Genomic DNA, 21331 nt, shown 5'->3' on the forward strand with positions numbered 1-21331 from the left:
GTGATCATCATAAGCTTTCTTTTTTTGCTTTAACTTACCCTGTAAGCTTCTAGATAACCAGGAAGCTCTAGATTTGGCAGTACCACCCTTTATCTTTGTGGGGTCATGCCGACACTGTGCTAGTAGCATCTTGCTCTTGAATGCCTCCCAATGGTTTGCCACTGATTTTCCTTCAAGAAGCTGTATCCAGTCCACCTTCGCCAGGTTAGCTTTCAGTTTCATTAAACTTGCCTTCCCCCAATTTAGAACCTTTGTTCCTGTTTTATCCTTGTCCTTTTCCATGATTATGCCAAAACTAACTGTATTATGGTCACTATCTCCAAAATGGTCACCCACAGTTACTTCATCCACATTACCAAAAACTAAATCTAGAATTGTGCCCACTCTTGTTCGGCTTGTTACATTCTGGCTAAAAAAGTTCTCTTGAATGCAGTTCAAGAATTTTGTCCACTCTGTGCCCTGCACACTGTTTGTGTAGCTCGTTAACTCAATTAAAAGGCTAATTAAGGCCATTGATCAAAGGCTGACTCCAATTTTCCATGCGGCCTGAGGGCCCCCCATGGCATCCGGAAACTGGCAGATGCCTGGAGGTGGCCTTCCAGTGCCATACCTATCTGGTTACAGCTGCGGTCACAGGCCACCCTGTGGAGGGCACAATGGTGGTCTGGCAGCTGTGGTCATTTCTTTTCTTCATTTTTGTAACAGGTGCTGAGAGGGTGCCTCAAGAAGGAAGCGCCCTCTCTCTCTCTCACTCTCTTGCCTGCAACTGCAGGCTGCAGGTTTTTCAGTGCTGGAGGGCCTCCTATTGGCTCTCCAGCTTAGAAAGCCTGCACGCCGTCCTTAACTGGATGGCAAACGCACCCTATAGCTAATTGGTCAATCCTGCAAAAAAAAGTTGTCAGGTGACTGTTCCCTACACACTGCGGGGTCGAGACCCATATTTGATTCCGGCGTTGAGGTCCTGAACTCAAATGGAAAATCCTACCCATGGGGCTGAATTTTACGAGCCCCTCAACGCCATGGGTCATGGCGGGGGGGGGGGGGGGCCCACCTCGACTCCCGATGTTAAGAAGGGCCCGGTGGCAACCCCCCCCCCACCCCACCCCCTGCCGCTTGGCGGCGAGGCCTTCATATACATATTCAAATTATACTAAGTTAAATGCAAATTCACTTACCTGCTGGCAGCGGCTGTCCCACGCCGATTTTACAGCCGCCACTCATCCCTCACCTGCCTTCAGAATTCCATCCGGAGTTCCGAGGTGGGAATCTTGTGGGGAGGGGGGAGGAATAAAATTTTCAGGGTGGGACGGGTGAGGGAGCAGGGAAAACAATTTTGATTGGATGTGGGGATGGTGGGAAGGGGTTGAAGGGCAAAAGTTTGAAGGTTGGGGGATGAAGTTCGGGTAGGGAAAAAGGCACGTCTTGGTTATCTCGAGCAATGAAATGACTATTGGTGGGTGGGGGGCGGGGGTTGGGGAATGGCCTCCATCACAAAATTTTTTATTTAATAAAAATTAATACTGATACACCTTTAAAAATTGTAATTTTTGCTAAGGGCTCTTTAAAAATGGTGCCCCGCCTGCGCAGTGGCACCAGACGTCATTGTCGGGGACGCGGCGATGGCCCCCACTACGTCATCGGGGGTGGCCACTCCGCCTCCTCTATTTAAATCAGCCCCTGCGCATAATATCGCAGGGGCTGTGCAGCGCCCTTCCATGTCGGAAGGCTGCCGAGTTGAAAGTGCGGCACACGAATAAAATGCAGCCCATGATGTAGCCTACCTCGACTTTGAAAAAGCATTTGACAAAAGGCTAATACTTAGACTGATGGATGGTTGAAGATAAAACTGTAAAAAAAAAGGCAAACAAAGCAATACGTTTAATTTTTTTTAGATTAGAGATACAGCACTGAAACAGGCCCTTCGGCCCACCGAGTCTGTGCCGACCATCAACCACCCATTTATACTAATCCTACACTAATCCCATATTCCTATCAAACATCCCCACCTGTCCCTGTATTTCCCGACCACCTACCTATACTAGTGACAATTTATAATGGCCAATTTACCTACCAACCTGCAAGTCTTTTGGCTTGTGGGAGGAAACCGGAGCACCCGGAGAAAACCCACGCAGACACAGGGAGAACTTGCAAACTCCGCACAGGCAGTACCCAGAATCGAACCCGGGTCCCTGGAGCTGTGAGGCTGCGGTGCTAACCACTGCGCCACTGTGGGATAGAATTGAAAAGCAGGAAAGTTGTGAGAAACTTATATAGAACCTCGGTTAGGCCACTCTTGGAGCACTGTGAAATGTTCTGGTCCTAATATTATAAAAAAGGATATAGAGGCACAGAAGGTACAAAAAAGATTTACATGGATGACACTGGAACTGAGAAGTTATCAGGAAAGGTTAAACAGGCTGGGGCTGTTTTCTACAGAAAAGAGAAGCTTGAGGGGTGACCTGATAGTAGGCCAGAATTAGAGAATGAAGTACCGTATAAATATATATGAATTCAAGAGAGCAAACGGTTCAAAATAAAAATCAGAATTCAACATGGTCTTACTTTCAGTTTTGTTCTCAAATAGTATCTTATTGTTTATGTGGAGAAAGGTCTATTATTTCTAGATCCTTGCATAGATTACAACACTCTGAAGGATTAAAATACAAAGTGATTTTGAAAATTGAAATTTCCAAACGAATAGTACTCTCGTAAATTTAGTTATGTAACCCTTTATTTCACAGTGGAAATTATGTTTATAATTATAAGCTTTTTCAATAGATCTCTGGTTAGGCTACTAGAGTACTGCATCCAGTTCTGGTCATCACCCTTTAGGAAGAATGCGAGGGTCCTTGAGAGGGTGCAGAGGAGATTTACCACAATGGTTCCAGGGATGAGGAATTTTAGATACAAGGTTAGGTTGGAGAAGCTAGGTTGTTCTCCTTGGAGCAAAGGAGATTCAGGGGATTTGATAGAGATGTACAAGATAATTAAAGGTTTAGATAAGGTAGACAAAGAAAAGCTGTTCCCATTAGCTAATGGTACATGGACTAGGAGAAACAGATTTAAGGTTTTGAGCAAGAGATGCAGGGTGATGTGAACAACAGATGGAAGCCATTAAACAATAACTCTGCCAACTCTTCAAAAGAACTATCTACTAGGTCTCATGTGCCTGGTGTCTCCCCATACACTTGTCAATTTTTATTTTAATTATTTAACCATTTTCCTTTTAAAAGCCATTATGAATTCTGCTTCCACAACTACTCCTGGAAGAACATTTCATGTCCTAACTCATGTAAAATAAATTTCTCCCTATTCTTTACTTCATTCTTTTGCTGATGATAAATTTATGACATCTAGTAACTAACTGACCAGTGTCCCTTATATTTTACTAAAGCCCCTCAGATTTTTGAATAGCTCCAATCAGATCTCCTCTTAACCCCAAACAAAAAGGAGCCTCAGTTTTTTCAGAGATACAGCACTGAAACAGGCCTTTCGGCCCATCAAGTCTGTGCCAACCATCAACCACCTATTTATACTAATCCTCCATTAATCCCATATTCCTACCACATCCCCACCTTCCCTCAATTCCCCTACCACCTACCTATACTAGGGGCAATTTATAATGGCCAATTTACCTATCAACATGCAAGTCTTTGGCTGTGGGAGGAAACCAGAGCACCCGGCGAAAACCCACGTGGTCACAGGGAGAACTTGCAAACTCCGCACAGGCAGTACCCAGAATCGAACCCGGGTCACTGGAGCTGTGAGGCTGCGGTGCTAACCACTGCGCCGCCCGATTTCTCTAGTATCAATGTCACTAAAGCCTTTCATCTCTGACGTCATGATCAATCTCTGCTGCATGTCCCTGACATCCTTCCTAAAGGTACCCAAAATTAGACACAATATTCCACCTGCTGCCTAACCAATATTTTCATGTGTCTGACATTAGCTCTTTGCCTTTGTATTCAGTTCCTCTATTTATATCTTGTTTTTGTGATTTATAAAGTTGTTCTCTAACTCTTTCAAAACTGTTCCATATATGTGTGAAGTAAAAAAAAAGTTAAATTAAAAATTTTAGGAGAGTATCAAACCAAAGTTATTGGAATACATCATTAGAGAGGGAGTGGCTAAGCACTTGAATAAGTATCAGTTGATCAAAGAGAGGCAGTATGGATTTGTGTAGAGTAGGTCACATCTGACTAATCAAGTTCATTATTTTGAGATCACTTGTATATAGTAGACAGGGGAGTATCCATGAATGATACTGATATGGGTTTCCTAAAGACATTTGTTAAGGTTCTGCACAGAAGATTATTAGCTAAAATGAGAACACATGGAACTGGGTGCATTAATAATCTAAAAAGGTCACTCACTTAGTTTCCATGAATATTTGTGAAAATCCCAGAGTACCACATCATACAAATGGAATTTGACCTAGTCACTGCAATTCAACTATGCTTTTGAGATTGCAATTGTAATTTTTTAAGAAAACATATTTAGCACATCAGACTTTTCCAATAAAAGTGAACTCCATCCTCTTACAAACTACAGTATGCCTCCTCCTCGTCTTGGTACCCATGTGTCCTACAGAAACTTTGGTCCCTTTATCCGGTTGCTGGTTCTACCATGAGAGCATGTGTGATCCTCTCTGACTTTGGAAGGTGGTAGAATAAACATTCGACTAGACCATGGCTTAGGCTGTAGACTGCCAAAAATGTCAAACAATAAAATAAGTAAACATTAGTAATAATGCACTGTAGATTTACTGTAAAGGTTTAGCAATCCCTCCTTAGAAGAAAGAAAATAAATGGTTGTATTTGTTATGCAAAACTTCAATATGAACTAGACCTGGTTCAAGCTCCCTGATTTTACTTTAGATGTTGGTTTGTTGCTCATCTTCAATGGGATCTCCCTGGTCCATTTATATCTCTCTGATGGTTTCAAACTGGACTACTGAATTGGAACAAAAGCAATACTTTTCAAAATCTGACCTGGAAATGTAAATATGCAACTCTTCAATTCAAACAGAGGCACCAAATATAAAAATAAAATAAAATAAAATCCGCAGGATACTTCTATCTGAATTGAATGGATTGGCCCATGCCTTGGATGCCTGTCACAGACATATTGCCCTGATTTTCTTCTATTATCATTTGTGTGGAAAGGTTAAGAAATGATGTTGTTTCCGCCTGAATAGTAATCTGCTGATAACACTCTAATTTTCGAAGTCAACTTGTTGACATCTTTATTCACAGGTTCAGACTGGGCCAAGTATGGGAACATTACAGGAAACATTATTAAAATCATGAGGTGAATAAATTCTGCAAGTCTTTTAGGGTATTAAGCAGTTAAAAAAAAACGAAAGAGAATGCCCAATGTGTGGGCTTCAGCTGATTGATTCAGTCACAGGCTGTGCCAGACCAATGATACATGCTAGCAGCAGCAGCAAGCGACCTTACAGAAGATAGCATAACTCTGTGTCTGGCTCTGCTAACCCAGATCCTCTAAAGACACATCCCCAGTGTCATTGTCAGGTTAAGTGTGTCAAAGTGTGCAAATATGGTAGATGATACCATACTACTCAATGACTCTATATATGGAATTAATGCAGGCAGGTGGGATTAGTATAGATAGGCATTATGGTCGGCATAGACGCAGTGGGCCGAAGGGCCTGTTTCTATGCTGTACGACTCTATGACTTCTTGGTAAGTGCAACTAATCAGTTTGTTGGCCGATGACCCTTTAATGCAGTGGCACCTATAGTGCGACATGCTGCAATCAGGATGCAGAAATCAGTCAGAAATGCTCCATCCATCAATATCGGCGACCACGCTCTGGAAGTGGTTCAATAGTTCACCCACCTAGGCTCAACTATCACCAGTAACCTGTCTCTCGATGCAGAAATCAACAAGCGCATGGGAAAGGCTTTCACTGCTATGTCCAGACTGATCAAGAGAGTGTGGGAAAATGGCACACTGACACAGAACACAAAAGTCCGAGTGTATCAAGCCTGCGTCCTCAGTACCTTGCTCTACGGCAGCGAGGCCTGGGCAACATGTGTCAGCCAAGAGCGACGTCTCAATTCATTCCATCTTCGCTGCCTCCTGAGAATCCTTGGCATCAGGTGGCAGGACGTTATCTCCAACACAGAAGTCCTCAAGGCGGCCAACATCCCCAGCATATACACCCTACCGAACCAGCGGCACTTGAGATGGCTTGGCCACGTGAGCTGCATGGAAGATGGCAGGAGCCCCAAGAGCACATTGTATAGCAAGCTCGTCACTGGTATCAGACCCACCGGCCGTCCATGTCTCCGCTTTAAAGACGTCTGTAAATGCGACATGAAGTCCCGTGACATTGATCACAAGTTGTGGGAGTCAGTTGCCAGTGATCGCCAGAGCCGGCGGACAGCCATAAAGGCGGGGCTAAAGAGTGGCGATTCGAAGAGACTTAGCAGTTGGCAGGAAAAAAAGACAGAAGCGCAAGGGGAGAGCCAACTGTGTAACAGCCCCGACAACCAATTTTATCTGCAGCACCTGTGGAAGAGTCTGTCGCTCTAGAATTGGCCTTTATAGCCACTCCAGGTGCTGCTTCACAAACCACTGACCACCTCCAGGCACTTACCCATTGTCTCTCGAGACAAGGCAGCCAAAGAAGAAGACAACGACGACATATAGTGCGACATGCTGCAATCAGGATACTACTGAGAAACCATTCTGCACACCCTAATTATTTCTTCACTTCCATGTAACTAGTCTGAACTAGAATATGGGCCCAAACTAGTCAAAAGCATGAGGTGATAGCCAAAGTTCTAATTTTTGCATTCCTACACCATCAACATTCTGTCGAGATTGTAATTATGCTGAAGTTTTCAGCGAGTGTAAGGGCATACAGCATTTCTTGTACATTGCAATCTGTCTGGCATTTCTCGAGGGGTCTTTCTTCTTTGCAGCACCTGACATTGGAAATGCTATAGACGGCTGTCATGATGCTGCAAAAAAAAAACAATGGTGTAAAGGCTCTGGAGAACCTATATGCCAGGAAGAAACAAAAAAATGAAAAATGGGTAAAAATGGCCTGAAAACAGCAAAAGTATATTTACTTGTGCCTTTTAGTGACTAGAAATCTTGGGACACCCAGTTATACTACATAGAATTACATAGTATTTACAGCACAGAAATAGACCATTCAGCCCAACAGGTCCATCCCAGTGTTTATGCTCCATAGAGCCTCTTTCCACTCGCCTTCATCTAACCCCATCCACCTATCCATCTAGTTCTTCCTCTCTCCTGTATTTATAGTTTTGTTTCTGTAGCAAAAAATGTAGAAGCATCAGAATGGCACTCTTGTGTCATTAACACGTACTAAAACTGGCCCCATCAAAATCACGGTCAAATTTTAAAAATTTCATGGTCATAACATTGTAAGCAACGTGAATTTCACGAGTTCACATATTTAAATCATCAATTTCACAGTGTTGCAACAAATCATGAAAATGATCTATTTAAAACAAAGAAAAAAGACAAAGAAGGTTTCTGGTTTCAAAGGTCACTTATTGTAAAACAAAAATAACTATCAACAGGTCACATTCTTTACTCACTGAAGTCAGTGGTTCAATGTTAGCATGAAGTAACCTACAACTGTCTCTTTCTTCATTCCCTGTCTCTGCACTGCAGCACATAGTTGTCTTGCTCATCAGCGGACTCATCACAAATAACTGCAAAAGACTCACGTGTTAATCTGAGACTTCATCGCCTCACAATGTGTAGCAAAAACCTTGGGTAGGTAGTCCTGTCGTAGTTTATTTGCACTTGGCAAGCAACCACCATTTTTCACATTACGTTGAATGAATACCCGCAGTTTTGGGTGATCAAGTTTATCCAATGGTATGTTGGCGCTTGCAAATGCACAAGTTCCATTGTAACCAACTGACAATTTTCTGAGCACTCTGTCGACTTCTTAAAAAAGAGAGGAAATTATTGCTATTTTCTTGCATGTTCATTTTCCAGAAGCGTAGTGTCAGTTGCTCCCTTTCTGCTGTGATGACTTTCAGGTTTGAAGTGGTGCTGAACCGTTGTCGCCATGCATGATCCAACAAAACGATGCAGCTTGTACAATACAATATGCCACCACTGGCGTGCAGAATTTGGCTTCCAAATTTTTTCACTTGATGTGCTGCAGTAATAGTTGTGGCTATTTTGTATTTATTCATTCTGGCACTCTCACTTGTCTGCTAATACTTGAGACAGCTTCTCTCAAAACTGCACTAGAAGCCCTCTCACATCTACCAGTGAGTTGAGAATTGTGTCAATCTCTAAAACGTGCTATTTTTCTTTTATTTATTTTATTTAGAGATACAGCACTGAAACAGGCCCTTCGGCCCACCGAGTCTGTGCCAACCAACAACCACCCATTTGTACTAATCATACATTAACCCATATTCCCTACCACATCCCCACCATTCTACCACCTACCTACACTAGGGGCAATTTACAATGGCCAATTTACCTATCAACCTGCAAGTCTTTGGCTGTGGGAGGAAACCTATGTTCGCACATGCCCAGCAATCAGCAAGGTGTGTCTTGTGTCAATCACTAAAATGCACCATGTTTGCAACACACTCAGCAATCAGCGAGGTGAGACTTGCGTCAATTAATAAAATGCACAATGTTCGCAAAATGGTTGATTTTACAGAGGACACACGATTTCACGGTTCGTAACGCATTTTTCATGGCCATGAATTTAGTAGGGCACTAATAATAAAGCTCGTTTCCACTTGCCTCGGGAAATGTACAATGTGCACTATTAAACAACGAGCTAGTATTGGGAGTTTCTGCATATTTGTAATCTTTGCAACACCCCAGAAATAAATGCTAACGTGCATTCTGGTGAGGTGCATCAGGAACAAAATCTGCTCTGGGAATATAGTGCATCAAGATAAGGTGAGCCAATTTTTTTAAAGCAGACTTTTAACCCCTTGTTTAACATGGCAGAAAGAAGTTAATGATATCATACAAAACATGTAAGTATTTTGGTCAGATCACCCTCCTCAGATTCAATACTTCTGAATATCATTAGCACAGCACTTATGAGGACCAAGGCTGAGACTATTACTGATTTGTTTTGACATGGAAGGTGAAACCCCACCAAATAATCTAGTCCAGTGATGCAGAAAATGCTTCTGTAAATCTGGAATATGCCCTTTGCACAAATCTTGTGCAAGCTAGTCCAAATTGCTACTGATTTTTCACAGGCCACAGGAGAAAAGTGTTGGCCGGGCGATGGTCCCTCTCAACAGATCTGCATTAAAGTCATGGGTTGATTATAATCACACTCGGGGATTGTGATGATAACACACAGTAAATACAGTTTTAAGTAGAGCTGAAGCTTCCACAGTGTCCAGTTGAAGCTTGGGCATTCTTTTCCAATTGCTGAAAAGACAGTTCCCCGTGCGAGTAGTTTGAGCTGTAGGTAAATAGACTGGGTGTTTTTGGGATGTGGGTATCGACATGAAACATAGAAAGCAGGATCAAGAGTAGGCCATTCGGCCCTGCTCCACCATTCAAAAAAGATCATGTCTGCTCGTCTAATTCAGTACCCTGTTCCCGCTTTCTCCCCATATCCCTTGATCCCTTTGGCATTAAAGAATCAGTGAATTAAAAATAAATAAATCTAACTTTACACCGTGGAAAACACTACAAAGCATTTCACAGAATTCAATTAATAGTTGTTTGGTAGTACAGAACTTGAGTATTGCTGAAAATAGAGACATGTTGTCGAAGCTTTTTGTCTTGCACTCATCAGAGCAATCCGCAACAATAACTAATGTAAGGGAAAACACCGTATAAGAAGAGAGTGCTGATTGGTTGGCAATTTAACTGATTTGTAGAGGCGTTGCCACGGAGAATGCACCAGTTTACAATGACTGAGTTAACTGCCACTCAAATAACAATTATTAGGAGCAAACCCAGAGCACCACCTGTATGAAAACAATCTAATAAGGGGCTAAATTGCTTTGAAAGATAGTAAATCCTGCCTGACTACCTTCTCTGGCTTTTCTGTTTGAAAAAAATTACAACCCAAATGGGCAGCGAAAAACAAAAGCTGGGGTGTACATAGATTTCAATAAGAACTTGCAATAATTGAAAACAGTGGAAATTCAAGGTAAAACCCTAGATACAGACAAGGTATTGGCTGAAGGAAATAAAAGGGCAGTCACTCTCACCTCGAGTTCAGCTCTTTTGTCCATGTTTGAACCAAGGCTGTAATGAGGTCAGGAGTTGACTGGCCCTGGCGGAACCCAAACTGAACATCACCGAGCAGGTTATTGCCAAGCAAGTGCCACTTGATGGCACTGTTGATGACACCTTCCATCACTTTACTGATGATTGACAGTAGGCTGATGGGGTGGTAACTGGCCAGGTTGGACTTGTCCTGCTTTTTGTGTACAGGACATACCTGGGCAATTTTCCACATCGCAGGGTAGATGCCAATGTTGTAGCTGTATTGGAACAGCTTGCCTAGGGGCGCGGCAAGTTCTGGAGCACAGGTCTTCTGTAGTATTGCCGGAATATCGTCAGGGCCCATAGCCTTTGCAGTATCCAGTGCCTTCAGTCATTTCTTGATATCACGCGGAGTGAATCAAATTGGCTGAAGTCTGGCATCTGTGATGCTGGGGACCTCAGGAGTAGGCAGAGATGGATCATCAACTCGGCACTTCTGGCTGAAGATGGTTGCAAATGCTTCAGCTTTAGTCCAAGGTTTCTGTTGTTTATTTATCTCAAATCACATGATTTCCAGCAAACGGTTGTTTTCAACAACAACATCTCAAGTATCCCCTTGGTGAACTTTAAAAAAGCAGAGTCCAGTAACTATGAAATCTTCAGCCTCCAAAAAATGAATCCATTTCCACAATTTAAGTCCTCAAAAATTTAAAAAATGGAAGCACTGTCATAACATAATGTATGCTTCTGTGTTATTGGGTGAGAGAGTAATAATATCAATAAGACTAATAAAAGAAGCATACTTGCTGGGTAGTGGAAGCATAATTCCAAATTCTCCCTCCCCTCCTCCTTCCACAGACTCCTGACCAAAAATGCTAAGAGCCATCTCTTGAAATCTCGGCAGATCCTTCAAATGAGCACTGGTGCACGTGGGCTCACAGTAGTTGTGAGCAGCCTTCTCCTGGAAGCACATAAGACATTGAGATAACAGAATTTGCAGAGCACCATACAGCCTTCTGGATGGCCAATCTCCATTCCTCCTCATTCCAATGCAAATAGTTTATTGTACCATTCATTATTTTCCCTCCCAAGATGGATTACTTCACACTTCTCTGCATTAAATTGCATCTGCTATCTGTTTACCTACTCCACTAATCTATGTCCTCCAGAGACTTGCTTCTTGATTGCCAATCACCCTACTTTTGTATCAACAGCACATTTCAGTATCATGCTCCCTACAGCCAGGTCCATCCAAATCATGTATGTAATTTCTGGTAGCAGTGATTATTCAGAGCTGGGAGTTTCCTTGAACAAAGAGAGAAAAGCAGTGACTGAAACTGTGCAACAGCAGAAGGGCTGTGTGCCTCCCTCCCTCTCTCTAGATAACATTACAAGTTTGAAAACCGTCTGCGACTGTGGACCGTCCAAGCCTACAAGATTTCTAAGACAGAGACACGAGGGGAAGACACCCACCTACATGTCTGCCTCCAAGAAAACCCTGAGCCAAGCTGGCCAGCTACAAAGTGTTCTTTGAGCAGCCAAAGACTTCAAGAATATAACTTCATCCCAAAGACCACAGAATCTCAACCTCAAAGACTATTTAATTTTTATTTATTCTGAACTCTAATCCAACAACAAAATCTACTTCTCATTCTGTAATCTATTTGTGCGTGTGTGTGTGTGTGCATGAATGTGTAGCTTTTTTGATTACTTTATTTAGATCGGGTATAATAAACTCACCTCTTTCTTGTTTAAACTCCAGAAAAACTCTGTGACCAGTGTGTAGAAAAGGAAAAATATACTACTACTTTGCAATCTACCTTCCTAAGGGTGCAGACCAATCTTGACTTGTATCACACGTACAATTTGGCAATTTGGTAGATATATTTACTTTGGCATTAAAATGGAGGAAATGAGGAAGGTGACGCCTTCTTGAAGGTGACATTTTTGAGATCTTGCTGCAGGAGGTGCAGCAAAAGAAGGTAGCCTTCATTGAGGTCAAAGCCCCCACATTTCAAAGCAGACATGCAAGTTGCTTGGATGGAGGTTGTCAGGTGAGTGAATGAAGCCTCCCAATTTGACAGCTACTGTGAACACCTAGAAGTACATACAAGGCATTCAGATGATAGAAACTGGCAGGGAATCTAGACTAATACAGTAAGCAAATACTGGAAGTCTCCATTCATAAGGGGCAGATATCCCCACATTCCTCCATTGTAATGCCCACCAAGTGATTTTTCAGCCAAACAAAAAGCATTCCCCTTCCTCACAGGATTTCTTCCTCCCAGTCAACTGTGCTATTTAAATAAGGAACATCAAGCCTTACAAAATTCAGTGAGGTCAATTCTCCCCATTGTAGGTACAGAATCAGCTTACAGTTTGCACTTGGAGATCTGAGGAAAACTTACTGATGTAGGCAAGTAAATTCAGCAAACTGCACCTGCTCAGGTTATGCAAATGTGGTTGGTAACTTCTTTCTACCATTCTGGAGAAAAATATCTAGTTGAAAACTAAGCTATTGAAATGGGTGGAGGCCTTGAAGTAAAAACTTGAACAAAAAGGTATTCAAAGAAAACATACAATTTTATTTAATTTAGTAATGTTACTTTGAAATATACAACTTTTCATATTGTTATTTTGTTTAAAACTTCCCATCAAAGTTGTATTCACTGGAAAATAAATTATAAATGGAATGACTCCACTGAAACTAGCATCCAGTGCTTCTAATTCTCACAGACTTGTGTGAACCACCTATTTGCTGCAATTTGTTTTTTCTGCATATTTTCTGTAAAATACTAGTATGAATGCATCAAGCAAATAGAAAGGTAAAATATGAAAAGGTTTCCATATCTTTCTTTGACTGTTGACAAATGGCAGACATAAATATTTTTACATTTACTCACTGGTTACCTTTTTTCTCCATCCCTGCTTTTTTCTGTGATTTGTGTGTTTCTTCCTCTTTAGTTTTGCCTTTTATTTTTCTGCTATTTTCCCTCAGATCTATTTTGGACTTGCTAGGCTAGGAACCCAGGTTAAACAACATGGGTAGTATGGTAAAATGGCTACTGTGAATCTCTTAAGAAAACTGAGATTGTGTATTTTCTCAAAGAATCTCAGTGGCTATTTCAGTAGTTTGCATGGTCACTACAAATCTCATAAATCAGCCACTCTCACGAATTCCTTACCTGTATTTATATACCCACAAAGTTCAGTAAAATGCATTAATACTCATAGGAAGGGAGCATGGCAACAGTAAATTTGAATGTAGAGCCCAAGTTCTGAATCAGGATGTTACAGCAAATCATGAACACCAAAATCTAAGCAAAGAGATCAACAGAAAGTGTTAGTCTTGGCCTAGTCGTAACATTCTTACCCTGAAGTCATAAGGTGGTGGGGTCTAAGCCCCACTCCAAAAATGTAATCTTTGAATTTAGGCTGGCACTTCAGTGAAGTAGGAAGATGTCATCTTTCTGATGTAACAGTAAATTGAGACCCATCTACTAAAAGATCCCATGCCACTATCCGCAGAAGAGTTTTCTCTGTGTCCTAGCCAGCATTTATCATTCAACTAACATCACTAAAGACAAATTATCTGGTCATTATCAAATTGCTGCTTTTAAAGCTTTACTGTGCATAAATTGGTTGCCACATTTACCTATATTACATCAGTGACCACATTTTAAAAGTACTTCTGAGACTGATAGATTTTTGGGCATCAAGGGATATGGGGACAGCACAGGAAAGTGGAGTTGATGTAGAAGTTCAGCCATGATCTTATTGAATGGCAGAGCAGGCTTGAGCGGTAGCATCACCTACTTACTCCTGCTCCTACTTCTTATGTTCATTAACTGTGAAGCATTTAGGAATGTCTTCAGTTCATTCTTTCGCCATTAGGGCTAATTGGATTGAGCAACAGAAGTGAAAGAGGCAACATGACTTAAATGTTTACTGGAGAAAGTAGTTAATCACACAACCAAATAATATATTTACTTATTCATGGATTGTCATAACCACACAAGCCATTCCAGAATACAACAGTGTAAACTATATTTTATTCTTATGGAAAAGTGATCACACAAATGCTTTGGAGATCTTTTATACCTTGCAACAATTCATACCAATTACACAAATTATCAGGATCCAACTAAATACCAAATCTAATGCATTCTTTAAAATGTGCGACTTATTCCTTACATCTATCAAGTTATTTACAGTACTTAAAGGTAAATTGATGCATATTTGATAAATTGTTGAATCTTACCAAACTCAAGTCTGAAGTCTAGTTTAATCTGTAGATATGTCTAACAATTAAAGTCCCATCCATATTATTGCAATTTCCATATCACACCTACATAGAAGAAAATAAATGGGCACCAATCATTTATTAGGCAACCACAATAATAGACAACTTTTTAAAAAAAAGGCACAATGCAGATCTATTCCAAACAAAATTTCAATCTAAATTCCATGTATTAAACTACCTATCATTCCTTCTGCACATAGGATTCTGATCCAGAAATAAGCACAAAATGTTCCCCAATTAGATTGCCATTGCTCAACACAAGGTAGGGCAGCTCAGCTCATTGATCATCACTTGTACATATTGCACAAAAGTCTCAGTTTAGATGTAGTCATGAATGAGCAATTTAAGATGCAGTAGATACAAGTATTATTATACATAAATTTTAAAATAGATATGTCATCTATGGAATATATATTTGACAAAACTAGCTATGTTTACTGGCATTTCATTTAGCAATATTTACAATACAACTGGAGTATCAGAAACCATTACAAGTCCAATATAAAGAGCAAATAAATATTTTGGTATACTAGAGTTCATGTCCTCAGAAAGACCTAAAGCATTTTAGAACCAATTACTTTTGAACTGCAGTTATGATTATTATGTATGGTAAACCGAATTTACAACTAAACTTGCAGAGTAAATGCACCAATATCATTTGAGCAAGAGCAACAAACTTTTTCCCAGAAATAATGTTTTCTCCAATGTAATACTGAGGTCCACCTACTGTCCCGGCTTTGTTCATCTAACCCAACACCCAATGGTCGATACGGCATACTGTTACATTAGGTGATGCTTTTACTTAATGAAACAATAAACATGACTTCGCACAAATATGTCCAGTTCAGCCTCCAGAAAGAAGATGACTGCATTAGGAACATTGGGCTGGATTTTACGCCGGGCGGACGGGAGCTGGCCACCGACGTAAAAGTCGGTGGCGAACCCGCTTCTGCCCAGCCTGGGGATCTGACCCCCATTTTACGGCTCCCCAGGCTTTAATTACTTCGAGGCAGGAATTCCACCTGCTTGAGGGAGGAAGTCCCGGCTCATTGAGCTGCTGGCCAATCATCGGGCTGGCAGCTCTTAGTCCCAGCAACATCACTGGGAGTGGTGGCCATTGCTGGGACTGCAGCCCAGCCGAGGACATAGAGCCGGGACTGGAGGCAAGTTTGGTTTGCCTTGCCGGGCAGATCAGTTGCGGCCCAGCGAGGCAAAGGTGGCCGTTTGGGGGGAAGGGAGGCATCTCTGGAAGCGGTGGCGGCTCTCAATCGGGCACCTTATACCCGATTGTCAGGGCCCTCCCCCCCATCCCCGCCGGTGCATTGAGAGGCCGCCAAGTATCACTGCGAAGCCTTTCACGTCTACCAGACAACCACTTACCATGGGTAAAATACCCGTTGGAAGCGGGCGAAAGCCATTAAGTGACCACTTAAGTGTCTTGATTGGCCTGGGGCAGGCGACCAGTTTCTTGCCCCCCTCCTGGCCCACGGAAACTGGAGTGGAGGCGGGAGCGGGCTGGGAAGGTTTCCTGGAGCCTGCAGCTCAATTTTACACCCTCCCCACGCCCCACCATTCGGCTCACTGGGGTGGCGCAAAATTCCAGCTGTAGGAGCAGGAATAGGTCATTCAGCTCATCGAGCCTGCTCCGCCATTCAATATGGTCATGGCTGATCATCCACTTTAATGCCTTCTTCCCACACTATCCCCATATCTCTATGTCATTGGTATTTAGAAATCTGTCAATCCCTGCTTTAAACATACTCAATGACTGAGCCCTCTGGGGTAAAGAATTCTAAAGATTCACAACCCTCTGAGTAATTTCTCCTCATCTCTGTCCTAAGTGGCTTCCCGCTTATATTGAAATTGTGTCCCTAGTTCTAGACTCCCCAACCAGGGGAAACATCTTACCTGCATCGACCCTCTCTATCCCTTTAAGTATTGTGTAGGTTTCAATTAGATCACTTCTCATTCTTTGAAACTCTAGAGAATACAGGCCCAGTTTCCCCAATCTCTCTTCATAGGACAGTCCCGCCATCCCAGGAGAAGTCTGGTGAACCTTTGTTGCACTCCCTCTAAGGCAATAATATCCTTCCTAAGGCAAGGGGACAAAAACTGCACATAGTACTCCAAAGTGCAGTCTAACCAAGGTTCTACAGAATTCAAGCGAGAGTTCCCTACTCCTGTACTCAAATCCTCTTGTGATTAAGGCTAACATACCATTAGCCTTCCATTACAGATAATATTGCATTTATTTAGTACCAGCAGTAATTTCTATAGTAGGTACAATGACATGCCTTGCTAATCAGTTAGCTATAACAGCAGCAACATCTCATTGATCTTGAGCCATATACTCTATAGGTACCTTTTCTTAAATACACTACTATTAAACAGAAGAAACATCTTTTTCCAATTTATTAAGTAACCAATCTCAATACCAACAATAAAAGGAACATTTTCAGTTTTCTTTGGTGGCTGTTTGGGGAAGGTTATCACCATGAACAGAACAACTAATAGAAGTTACAGAAGAATGAAGAGCAGATGGGAGAAGGCTCTATTTGGTGAAGCTGCTCTGGAGGTGTATTGCTGCAGGAGGTGCAGCAAATAAAGGGTTGTCATCATTATCATAGATGAGGCACAGTGGCGCACAGTGGCTAGCACCGCAGCCTCACAGCTCCAGCGACCCGGGTTCAATTCTGGGTACTGCCTGTGTGGAGTTTGCAAGTTCTCCCTGTGTCTGCGTGGGTTTCCTCCGGGTGCTCCAGTTTCCTCCCACATGCCAAAGACTTGCTGGTTGACAGGTAAATTGGCCATTATAAATTGCCCCTAGTATAGGTAGGTGGGAGGGAAATATAGGGACAGGTGGGTATGTGGTAGGAATATGGAATTAGTGTAGGATTAGTATAAATGGGTGGTTGATGGTCGGCACAGACTTGGTGGGCCGTAGGGCCTGTTTCAGTGCTGTATCTCTAAACTAAACTAAACATGAGGGTCATTCTCCTATAAGCAGCAGCATTTATGCCTGAGTAGGGGCACTGAGCAATTGAATGCACTCTCCTAAGATCCATAGGTTGTGCGAAAAAGTGCACAAGAGGTTTTCAGGACTTAGGAAAACTGTCACGGTAATACCCATAGTAGGGTCACAGGATGCATGCCACAAAGTTTTTTTCTCAGCTGGTACACTTTCTCTAAGGCAGCTGTCATGCTCGGAAGGAGCAATAATAAAATCAACAATGAATTGGAGAAATTATGAAAATAAAAAGTCAACTGTTAAACTGAACCAGAAGAACATGGACACTTGTACCACAGACAAAATGGAGCAGTCACATGACCCCCATACTGTAAATACACACCTCCATGTTGTTAAAAAGTGTTTCTATAGAATTAACAAAAAATATGTTTTTGAGGGTTTATATTTAAATTGTGAAGATGGATTCATTAGAAGGCTGAAGATTTCATAGAAGCTGGACTTTGCTTTGTTGTTGACAGTTCATTGGAAGGACGGAGCTGTTGTTTACAAACAGCCTTGCTTGAAGTCATGTGCTTTAAGCAATAAACAACAGAAACCTATGGAGGATACTTACAGAGAAATGACAGGTCATGATTTATAGGGGTCAGGAGGCTTGACTCTTGGGATATTGTTTTTGGTTTCACTGCTGTTTGGACAGCATGTTGGTGTGTGAACCGTTTTGAAGACAGTTGGAGAAATCCAGCCAAGAGAGAAGCCACCATCAACTCACCCTCTTCCACCTTTTTGAGAAATTCCTGAGGATCAAGTGCAAGAAATAGAGAAACTGATGCTGCATTTCTCCTGAAATGCTTGCCAGAATCTCCTGATGCTGCATTTCTCCTGGAAAGCCTGCCAAACTGATCCTCAACGTCGCCTGAAAAGAACTGCTCTCAGAAGATCCCAGTGACAACTGTCTATGCGTATTTGGGACACCAGACCAAAAAGGGACAACTGACATCTTTCCATATCTTCCCTTCTTCAAAAATTAGCAAGTATTTGGCAAAAGAATTTTTGTCGTCTCTTTTTTGTAACAGACGTCTGCAGAGAGAATTTCTGCATTTTTTTCAGTGTGCATGTGTGTTTGTGTGTGTGGGAATTTAAAAAAGAGAACGTTCATATTTCAATCTGTGTGTTAATGCTTTGCTTTGTTACTGGTTAAGTCTTGTTTTATAATAAACTGATAATTTTGTTGTTTATTACAGAAACCTTGGTGTATTTTATTCTGGGATAAAGAGTAGAGTATATGATTGACTGCATCAGTAACTGGGCAAACTTTTAAAAAAATATATGTTGCGACCTTTGAAGAAGTAGAACTAGAAAAGAGTGTGTGCACCGCAGCCTCACAGCTCCAGCGACCCGGGTTCAATTCTGGGAACTGCCTGTGTGGAGTTTGCAAGTTCTCCCTGTGTCTGCATGGGTTTCCCCCGGGTGCTCCGGTTTCCTCCCACAGCCAGAAGACTTGCAGGTTGATAGGTAAATTGGCCATTATAAATTGCCACTAGTGTAGGTGGGAGGGGAATATAGGGACAGGTGAGGATGTGGTAGGAATATGGGATTAGTGTAGGATTAGTATAAATGGGTGGTTAATGGTCGGCACAGACTCGGTGGGCCGAAGGGCCTGTTTCAGTGCTGTATATCTAAATCTAAAGATCTGTGCACTGCTCCTGCCTTGGTCATAACAGTGTGTATTGAAATTGAAAGACACACCACTGCATATGGATAACTCCTATCTATATGAATGAACTAACAAAAAGTTCTGGAAACAGACTGACTCATAGCCCAAACCAAAATGAATAGGTGAAAAGTAGCACCATTATAACAGCATGGTCCCCATTCAGATATCAATAGATAGCCATGGTTTCCACATTCTGGTCCATTAGGTGACACGTGCCCCTTTTCCCTGGTGTGTCCACACAACAGAAACTCAAATGTGATGGATTTTGAACTTAAGGTTACCCTTTGGGGAGGGAGGGAGGGAGGAAGGGTAGGGAGGGGGGAGAAGAGAGAAAGCAAGCAAGCCAAGACCATAGAAAGTCATTTTTCCAGCCAGAGGCTGAGAGACAGATCGAGCAGAAAAAAATGACAGTGACTTTGAGACTTTCCATCTATGAACGTAAACCAAATTCACACCACCAACTTTGGGCTGAGTTTAACCACTAGAACTCTACAACACCTCAGCAAGTTCAAGACTGCAAACATCCAGGCCTGCACCTTTAAAAAGACTTTCCCTCCAAGAAGGCTCAACAGTACTTTGTAAACCATAAACTCTTATATCACCTTGGAATTTAATTGCATCCCACCCTTTTCTCTCTACCTATCTATTGTTGTGTATGCATGTGTGTGTGAGTGCATGCGTCGGTGAAGATCGCAACCATTTTAGGAATTGTTTAAAAATATTTACAAGAAAACCTGTCATCTGTCTGTTTATTTGACCCTAAAACACTCAGGGACTAACACACCATTTTTAACAAAAAAACAATGGCGATCAGTTGGGAGGTGAAAAGTGGAAGCCACCCACACCACTTAGCACCCGTCCGTAACACAGCATACAAAGCAATCAAGCAGCTGTTCAGTTCCTTTTGCATATGCATGCCCATTTTGCTATACAGCAAATATTGACATTACTGAGATATACTTCAAAACTAATATGGGTTGACTTCATTTCAACTGTGTCCTGAGAGTTTACTTCCTCCTCCCAATGGGTAAGTGCACAGAAGCATAGTTAAGTGGTAAAAGATATACATCATACTCTATCACAAGGGGAAGCACTAAGGCAAGAACTAGATTTACTTGACTTAAACAAGATGGCTTTTAAATATCCTCCAGTATTTCGAAACCATTTTCTTCTGTGAAAGCATTTACAGCTTTCCTTTTAACTAACTTGACTGTCCTCTCAGATTTTTTATTAAAAAAAACTTTCTCTGCCAGCCTGTATCCCATCCTCTCTCTTCTAATCCCTCTCTTCAATGAAAAAAAAACAAACGACACTCCAAAATAATGGATGTCAAGTGTTTTACCTGATTACCTAGTAATGCTAAAAACTGTTTAAACTTTCGTCTCTGGGGAAAATAATTTCCATGACAGATTTAACCACCTTTTATCTAGTGGCCCTTTTTGTGAGAATACATTTTTGTTAATAAAATCATGCCAACACTAAATGTAACTCTTTCAAATCTTTGATGGAAGAATTGTCCAAAAATCTTGGAATGAGACAAGGCGGCATGCTTGCTCCCAACAAACAATTTGTTTAGTCTCCTTCCTCACTGCAAACAATGGTGGCATGGTAGACTGTTATGGTTTTAGGGATAGAGGCCCATATAGTCACTTGTTTGCTATCTATAATGCTCAGTACTTTAGGGAAACTTGTCACAAGGAAAAAAAGAAATGTAATGCTCTCTCATGCCGCTGGCTATATTCCATGGGGAAAGTAATGAAAGAGTTGGCCCTGGCAAACAAAGCATCTATCACCTGCTTCATGCACCAGTGGATTGTGGATTGAATAATTTGGCATATATCTTCTGAGGTGGTTTGATATGATGCAGTTCAAGGCTGAGGTCGCTTTAACAGCCACTTGCTCAATTGTCCCTATTGTTGATCTTGTAAAGACCTCTTTCCTGGGTAAACTGTAAGTGACAAAGGTAGATCTCAAAAAATGATAACTTCCAATTATGTAACTCCTTTAATGGAAAAATATGTCTCACAATGCTGCGCAGGGCTCCAATTACAAAATGGACACCAAGATAAAAAGGAGGAGATACTGGAGGATGGAAATTTGCTTAGGCTTGGGTTTGGGCCCAG

At 41.8% G+C, this 21331-nt stretch overlaps 1 protein-coding gene across 7 annotated transcripts in view; it reads right to left on the bottom strand.

Moving 5' to 3' along the window:
* The window catches only part of stk33 (serine/threonine kinase 33), a 218773-nt gene that overhangs the window by 137762 nt on the left and 59680 nt on the right, over positions 1-21331 (bottom strand). Inside the window, exons 2-3 of one of the 7 annotated variants that reach the window (XM_068046327.1) lie at positions 14485-14571; positions 13409-13540 (exon numbers count right to left, since the gene is read on the bottom strand). The exons of 3 other annotated variants lie outside the window; for them this stretch is intronic. Coding sequence is in view for 2 of the 4 variants with exons in the window: in XM_068046323.1 (XP_067902424.1) it covers positions 11027-11109 (83 nt within the window). In the remaining 2 variants the exon portion in view is untranslated. Of the gene's footprint in view, positions 1-11026; positions 11169-13408; positions 13541-14484; positions 14572-21331 lie in introns of those variants that run through there. 3 more of the 7 variants (XM_068046326.1, XM_068046323.1, XM_068046332.1) reach the window with 3 other exon arrangements.

Source organism: Heterodontus francisci, chromosome 14, assembly GCF_036365525.1.
Source record: "Heterodontus francisci isolate sHetFra1 chromosome 14, sHetFra1.hap1, whole genome shotgun sequence".
Taxonomy (NCBI): Eukaryota; Metazoa; Chordata; class Chondrichthyes; order Heterodontiformes; family Heterodontidae; genus Heterodontus; species Heterodontus francisci.